This window comes from Symphodus melops (assembly GCF_947650265.1).
Source record: "Symphodus melops genome assembly, chromosome: 20".
NCBI lineage: Eukaryota > Metazoa > Chordata > Actinopteri > Labriformes > Labridae > Symphodus > Symphodus melops.
The window spans coordinates 10,577,458-10,585,940 of NC_136710.1; the positions used below are offsets into that span (position 1 = coordinate 10,577,458).

The window sequence follows — 8,483 nt, forward strand, 5'->3', positions numbered from 1 at the left end:
GTTGATGAAATAAAGTTATTGAACAAGTGAGACTAACTCAATCTGTGTTTGAACAAATGAATAACTAAAAAATCCAACCAAGCATTAAGCATGTGACAAAATATAATTTTCCTTTTAGGATCAAAATGTTGGGGAGAATCTTTTCACCAGAGAAAAATAGTGAAAGAGAATGGGCGTACCTCAAAGATCCTTATTAGGTCCCCACAATTTTTCCTCCATATCACTGATATGGTACAGCACTGTCAAATGGTAGAAACATATCAGCAAAAAAGCTAGCATTTGCAAAGCAATATGCTATGGAATATATTACACAGTAGCAATATGCAAAGCAATGAATAAATAAATAAATAAAAAACTCAAACCTCTTATAAGCAGAGTTGGCAAAGTAGCAACATTTTGTCCAAACAATGTTCAACTGACAAAACTCCCAATCAGCTATAATGAATATGAGGAAATCAAGTATGTGAAAGAGCTCTGCATAAGGATTGAGATAAACAAAAAAATCATTCTTTATTTGTACATTACCGTTTTGTTTGGTTTTCTCATAGAAATACTATCGTTTTCCCCAAACTTTAACATTATTTTTTTTTAACATGAACGTTACAACATCATCCAAATAAAGAATATCGACAAATTATAGTGTTTTCAATAGGATCAAAAATTACTGTTTAAAGAAACAAGCCTTAAGGGATAACACATTTCAGATGTAAATTCTCAATCAACTCAGAAATGTATGACACATGTCCTGTACATTTCCCAGGATCAATGTCCACCCAGAGGTGCTGCTTGCCCGACAGGCGAGGTTGGCAACAGCTTGGGCCCAGTGCCCCCAGTGTGAGAATCACCAGTGTCCACCAGTCATGCCCTCTGCTGACCCCAGCTTGCCCTCAGCTGTTCATCTGTATAGATATTTAAGGATTGAATTCTTCCGGATAATAACTTCATGATCCAAAGACCCGCCAAATCTTCACAATCCACATTAAATATATCCTTGTTGCATTGTAACTAAGATGATTTGTTTACATGTTTTTTTTATTAATCTCTTTTGAGAACTCAACAACCTGGAGTGAAGGCTTTGGCTCTCAAAGCTGGTTGGCAAGAGGAACAGAAAGGAAAATGATCTTGGTTGCTATGGATCTATAGTCAGTGTTTTTGTTTGTATTCCAACTTTCCCTCACTTTGTCTCACAAGTGTTGACAGGTGCTGGATGGAGAAAAAGACCTACGTCAACCTGCTGCTACATGTGAGGGTCAAGGATCAAGATTAAAGATTGTCCAGAGAGCTTTACCTTCTGCTGATGATGGTAAAACTTGAGTCATTATCAGGAGGGTGCAGGAAGACGACTAAATGCAAGACATAGTTTAATGAGTTTAAGTTTCATTAGAAACCAGTCAGAGATCAGTTGATGCAAATATTCCAACATCCAGTAGAGTTTCATTACACTGCTGGATTATATAAAGTGTAGACAGATCACTGATGTTACAGATGCAACCGCAGGCAAAAAGAGCAGAAAGCATCAGAAATACGTTCTGTTCTGTGATAAAGACTTATTTTATGGCAACATGTTTTTATCCTTCTCCTATCTCTCCTAATTGTACAATTATCAGTTTTATTTTGAAAATTATATTTTTATTCAATTTCTTTTTGTTTTTCATGTTTGATTTTATCCCATTTTAAAATGCTCTTCATTCAGTTATAAATAGTCATGTGTGTAAATGTAATATAAAAACAAAACAAGCAACACTTCAATATGTTTTCTCACTCGTAGATATTTTTATTTCACTAAATAAATCCATAAAGATTTTGAATCAAAAACATCACTGGACCCAAACTGCTCTCCTTTTGCAGCTCTGCAACACACACACACACACACACACACACACACACACACACACACACACACACACACACACACACACACACACACTTTAAATTGCGTATTTAAAAAAACAACCTTTTGTCCACTGCATATTTGTCTTTATGTTTCACATGTATTTAAATTATTAACTTTTTAGACAATATTCAGTTACACAAACGTTGAACAGGTGTTTGTTGTATTACCAGTCCGACTGAGCTGTGTTTGGCTCCTCAGCGCCCTCTCGTGGTGAGATTTGGCACTGCTGTGGCAGCTCTCACAAACACGGTCATCACCGTCCACTGACCTCCATCTGACAGATACAGAAGATTTTTTTGTCCTTTGTGTTTGAGAGTAAGTTTCTATTTTTTTGTTAGAGGATGGAAATTAAACTGACCTCCCGTTAATAAAAGAACAAGCCTTCTTCAATGGATCAATGTTTGAAATGGGCTCTGCTTCCAGCTGACAGGTTATATAAATCTACAGGACAACAGTATGGTACACTCTCTTTAAGGCATTTCTAAATTACCAACACAAATAAGTTTCAACACTAGTTTAAAAGAGTGCTAACAGTGCGTCTGTGGTCCTGGTGGAAGAGGAACGTGTGGAGTTGAATTTGAAGGACTTTGTCTTGGACTCTGGGCAGGAAACGGGAGCTCGAGTCGTGCAGCTGTGAGTCAGTAAAACATCTGCAAAGAACAGAAACACCCTTATCAGATTTGTCCTCCGCCCGCTGCATTCATTATATCACTGATTCGGGTTCATGTAAGTTACAGGATAAAGAAAGCAGCCGGATTTGTCCTGCTTCCATGTTCACAGGAGTGGTTCTGATTTAGGAGGATTAATTTGAGGAACTGCTGGAGACTTTGAAGACTCACCCGTGGTGGTCTATGAAGGCGTATCTGGGGTAAGAGTTCACCTCAGAGGATAAAGTGGCCACACAGCTGTTTAAAAACAGACGAAGAGGACGACGATGATCGACAGAGGCCTCGATGTTGACCGTTTCACCCAGGAAGTACACCGGTGACCTTCTCTCACCGCTCCAATCATCTGAGGAACCACAACACTGAAACCACTCAAAGCGTGTTCATTCAGAGGAATCGCATGTAGCTCAATGAACAAGGTATGTTTTTAGTTCTATCACATGTATGAATTATAAATTGGATTGTGTTTAACACATTCTATAAGAACGCTCTTATTTTGTATGTATTGATGAAGAGGAGGAGGAAGATGATGACGAACATTTTGAAAATGATTAAAAAGAAAGAAAACACATTTCTGGGGCAGCTGGCTCAGAGTTGTCGTCTCTCACCAAGATGGTTGGGATTTGATCCCCACTACACTTTAGAGCCTCTGCCATCAGTGTGTGAATGTGTATGTGCCCTGTGGTGTAAAAGAGCTTGGTCTAAAGAGAGTAAAAAAAGCTAAGCAAGGCTACACAAGCTAAACAAGGCTACACAAGCTCAAGTCCATTTACCGCTGGTTTTCCTGAATTCAACCTGCAAACAACTCATTACACGACTCCTTTGTCCTCAGTGGTGACTAATTCTGATCCTTCTAATTTTTTTTCAACTATCCCAAACAAGAGCACACTGTAGACTCAGAGGACGATTGCTATTTTTCCACCACAGTGGAACAAACTCCCCTGTCATGAGCCGAAGCTGAAAGTGTAGGTCCAGGTCCTCAGGCTGGCTCAGGGGGCTCCATGTTGGTTTCAGGGCCCCGCTGCTCACCGTGTACCTCCTGCAGGGTGGCGACACAGTGTGAAATGAGACAACATGTATAGAGTTCAAGCACACGGCAGACACTAAAGGAAAATAAACTATCCCAATAAAGCTTTCAAAACATCAGTTAGAAGTGTTGACAACGTATTGACAGTGATAAAAATACTTTTCTCAACCTTGTGTGTAAAATCTTTTGAGGCCTCTAAGTTGCAGTTTTTTAATTATTTAACAACATATTTAAATACAGTGTATACACAGTATGCATGCATTCCTCTCTATTAAATATGTGTATTCAATTATTAAACTGTTTACTTTGGGTTGTAGAACCCACTTCCCCTGCAACCCATCGATTTTAAATATTTTGTTTTGCGTGTGAAAGCACCTTCTGTATTCACAGTGGACTGTAACAGCAGCTCCTTGTTCTTGTAATACGTCGCCAGGTGATGAAGGAGGAGAGTACAGCAGCAGGTTTCTGTACAGCAAGGCACTCTGGGTAAGCTACAGATAAGGCACTGTCAGAATCAAACCAGTAGGTGGCAGCATTTAGCAGCTATGATCCATTTAAGTCCCTTTTATGAAACAAAACATGTTGACTCCATGGTCACACTGATATGTCTGATTTGTCTCACTAACCATCACTTCACTCCCACAATCAGTCAGCAGCGCTCGGATGATGTAATCCCCGTTCCCTGACACTTTCGCTGTGCAGTGACTTTGCACAGAAGCGCCAACAGGTCCAAGTCTCAAGTGCTCGGGCTCCACAGGCGGCTCCGGGTGGAACAGATGAGCTTTCATCACGACCTCGATGCCGTCCTCGTGACATTTCAAAACAAAGGTCTTCTTGAGCCTCTGTTGAGCTGAGGGAGAGTCAGTCTGTTTCAAAGAGCTCTCCTCGAGCGCGGCCAAGTCAGGGAAGGACAGAAAGAGAGGTTTGGTTTGGTAAGTGTAGCACATCATTGTTCCTATAAGAGAAAAGGAAAACAACCCCCAAGCGAGAAGCATTGTGGGCTCCTCTGATAACGTCAGAATGTGGCCGTCAGCAGAATCACACCTGAGATTAATCATTTGTGATTAGACACCTGCAGAAAATAAAACACAAAACTGAGACATGTTGTACAAAAGTATTTTATTCACAAAGATAAAACTGTACATGTTACATTCAGTGGCTGCAGGTTAAAAAAAAATACTGATATGTACCATATAATGCTCAGAGAAGTAACAGCTGTTTAAGTTTACACTGAATATAACACGCTGGTATCTAAATACCAAACAGTGATCCATGTAGTGTTTAAGAAGATCAGACAGTTCAAAATTCATAGAAAATATCACAAGACATAAAAGAACAAACATTTTAAATCCCAATGTAAACGTTGGCACCAAATGTGGTGTCAGTGAAGCGTACGTCTCGTCCAGCTAAAGCTGAGATCGAGGAGGTTTCATTGTCTTCCGATGGTCTGTTAAAAAAAAAAAAAGCTTTCTCCTTAAAGCTCTCCGCCATCGTGAGTCTTTCCTTCCTCCTTATTGGCTCCCTCCGCTCCATCTGTGCTGTCGCTTTCTGCCTGCTGGGCTCCTCCTTTGTTCCCCATGTCTCCTTTCCACACCTCCATCATACATTCTGAAGTAGGGTGAGAAACACAGACACGCACACACACACACACACACACACACACACACAGAGGAGGCGGTTAGAGCTACATTGTTTTTAAGCAGTTTTACAGAAAAACCTTTTATTTAAAAGCCTTTCAAAATAGCGACCATGTTTATGTTCAGGTACCAAGCTGCATGGAAAGTGATGACAGGGATTTTTTTTTAAAAGGTTATCTCGAGGGGGACGGATGGATTTTTCAATTATGGGAGTTTTATGCATTTTTTAGCACTTTTAAATTTAAAAAAATATTCATGTTGTTGCAACAATATCGGATTTGTTTGATGACAAAAGCTTTCTTGAAATGTACATCGTCATTGTGCAAACTCTAAACTATCTCCTTGAATCCAACCTATTGACCTTCTTTCCTTGTTGGACACGCCCCTCACCTCCCTGTTCATTGGTCTAACCAACCATTCTAACCAGCCCACCTTTACAGACATTGGTTTGTAAATGTCTGTCATAGATATGATTGATTATCTGCATGGATTTTTTTTTCTTCATACCTTTATAAATAACTGAATTGAATTTATTAAATCAAATGGCACAATGCAATTTAACATAGTTTCAATACAAATCATTAAAACTGATTGCTATCAATGTGTTTCTTGATGATCCTGATGAAGGCCACAAGTCGAACTACGTCTGTATAATCTGTTAAAAAAGTGTTTCTGGAGATTTTTGTATCTGTGTCGTCTTCCACACATCAAGTCTTTGATGTCAAAAAGATGTACTCTAACATCTTTTGTTCTAGTTGCAGAATGCTGCTCCAGTTAGGCAGGGACAAACATATTACTCATATTTCTATCTTCATTTCTCATGAAATGGTTTTATAGCTAAAATGTTGACTCAGACAAACAGCTGCTATTTAAAAAGAAGCTGCTAGCTGTACCTTGCTCAGAATCATCGAGGACGTGTTTCTGACAGAGGAAGTTCTCCAGCCTCTGGTCCTGATGATGGAAGTACCAGTCCTCCACGACTTCCTCGTACTCCTCCAGCATCGTCTCACACTGAACGACAAACACAAACACATAAACACATGGAAACTGAATGTTTCATTTCATGTAATTAACTGCACGTCCTCCTACCTGTTTTTTCATGTCTGACACCTCCACAGAGGGTTCGTCCCACAGCTCAAACGGCATACCCAGGTCCACTTTCACTCCTTTGTGGACCAGGTTCTTCAGAGTTGACATGGTCTGACTTGTGCCCTGAATTACACACGGTGCAAGGATTAAACAAAGATTGGTCCGCTTTAATCTGGATTCTGAAAACGCAACGAGAGAAAGTATCTCACTTGGGCATAAACCTTCAAACACCTATTTCAGAGAAACCAGACGGATGCACTTCACCTTGGCATATCGGAGGCTGCCAGGTCTCTCTGCATGGACACTATACTGCAGGATACGTTCACAGATGTTGTCCACAGCCTCAGTCAGACGAGTTTCCCTGCATGCAGAGCATGGATGCACACACTGTCAGCTTTTCTAGCAGTAAAAACAGTTACTAGGCATGGGGAAAAAAATATTAAACTCATTAGACCAATAGCAGAAATCCTGCGTGTTAGTATTTATTAAAGTGAAAGTCCACAGACTGCACTCACGAGGTGTTGTATTTGATCTTTCTTCTTCTCTTGCCTGTGTCCAGCACTTCTCCGACCTCCAGCACTTCTTTGGAGCGACCTGTTTTCTCCAGAGCATCCTGCAGCTCCACTGTCAAGAACTTACAGACTGAAACACACATAGAGTTACATAAAACAAACACTTTTTTATATGTTTCTCTGTACGTTTAAGCAGACACTCGAAGTCTCACAGGTATGTAAACAGGATCTATGTTGCGGTTTCGAGTGGATTGTTTTACAGTAATCGTAACAGCTTGCTTGTAAAACTTCTTCGTCCTACCTTCGCACTTATTTGGCAGCCTCTCGTCTTCGAGCGATGAGACGAAGGCGCACACACCAAAGAAAAGGACGATAAAAATGTTCATTTTACAAACGTGTCCTTAAACACACTGGCAAACTTCAAACTTTAAAGCACAGCAGCCACATCGGCATTTTTGAATACGACGGTGCATCTGCGCATGCGCAGTGTATACTTACAGACAAGAATAGTAGAGCGCGGTGGCTGGATCTCAGGGAAGAGTGTCGATAGACGAAAACATTATACAGGTACTGCTCCATTAGAAACATTAACTAATACAATTAGACATAGCTTAGGTATTGTGCAGTTTTTTTGAAAACAAATTGAGGGTTTCTAAATAGTCACCTTGCGACTATATTTGGCTTTTGCGTTCCTTCCATATGTTTTGCGTTTCCATTATAAAGTGTGTCTGAGCCATATAAACACCAACAACATCACCTGATCATTTTTCATTCATATTTCGGTCTATGGTTGTCATGCTGCTTTCTTTCAGCCTCCTTGGGTAACATCAAGCAGAATCCTTTCAGAACGTCTCCACCAGAGTCATACACGAGAAGGAGTTTTGGGGTAACCCCATAATAACACAGCCAGTATCGCTTTTGCATTATCTAATACTTTTCTTGTTTTTGTCCCTCTCCTTAGAGAGAGTATATTGTGAAAGTAAACTTAAATAAACTAATTGATCTAAAAAACATGGAAGAAAGCATTATGGTGCTCTGCTCTCATCTAGACTAGTTCTACCTACCTACCTACCTACCTAACTACCTACCTACCTAACTACCTACCTACCTACCTACCTACCCTCCTACTTACCTACCTACCTACCTACCTACCTACCTACCTACCTACCTACCTACCTACCTACCTACCTACCTACCTACCTACCTACCTACCTACCCTCCTACTTACCTACCTACCTACCTACCTACCTACCTACCTACCTACCTACCTACCTACCTACCTTCCTACCTTCCTCCTACCCACCTACCTACCTACCTACCTACCTACCTACCTACCTACCTACCTACCTACCTACCTACCTACCTACCTACCTAACTACCTACCTACCTACCCTCCTACTTAACTACCTACCTACCTACCTACCTACCTACCTACCTACCTACCTACCTACCTACCTACCTACCTACCTACCTACCTTCCTACCTTCCTCCTACCCACCCACCTACCTACCTACCTACCTACCTACCTACCTACCTACCTACCTACCTACCTTCCTACCTTCCTCCTACCCACCCACCTTCCTACCTACCTACCTACCTACCTACCTACCTACCTACCTACCTACCTACCTACCTACCTACCTTCCTTCCTTCCTACCT

The 8,483-nt window shown here is 40.8% G+C and overlaps 2 protein-coding genes across 2 annotated transcripts; both read right to left on the reverse strand.

Annotated features, from left to right (window-relative positions):
• Positions 1-1,975: 1,975 nt before the first annotated feature.
• LOC306841880 (zona pellucida sperm-binding protein 3-like) lies at positions 1,976-4,644 on the reverse strand (the record flags this gene model as incomplete). The annotated part of the gene is made up of 7 exons (XM_079371902.1): positions 1,976-2,168; positions 2,253-2,335; positions 2,427-2,544; positions 2,734-2,905; positions 3,501-3,598; positions 3,962-4,077; positions 4,213-4,644. The coding sequence occupies 7 exons, from the start codon at positions 4,642-4,644 to the stop codon at positions 2,027-2,029; spliced, it is 1,161 nt and encodes a 386-aa protein (XP_079228028.1). The 3' UTR covers positions 1,976-2,026.
• A 44-nt stretch (positions 4,645-4,688) lies between these two features.
• On the reverse strand, positions 4,689-7,320 carry cnpy4 (canopy FGF signaling regulator 4). The gene is made up of 6 exons (XM_079371903.1): positions 7,126-7,320; positions 6,828-6,954; positions 6,577-6,673; positions 6,313-6,435; positions 6,117-6,234; positions 4,689-5,194 (listed from the first exon to the last, which is right to left on the reverse strand). The coding sequence occupies exons 1-6, from the start codon at positions 7,208-7,210 to the stop codon at positions 5,061-5,063; spliced, it is 684 nt and encodes a 227-aa protein (XP_079228029.1). The 5' UTR covers positions 7,211-7,320; the 3' UTR covers positions 4,689-5,060.
• Positions 7,321-8,483: the final 1,163 nt, after the last annotated feature.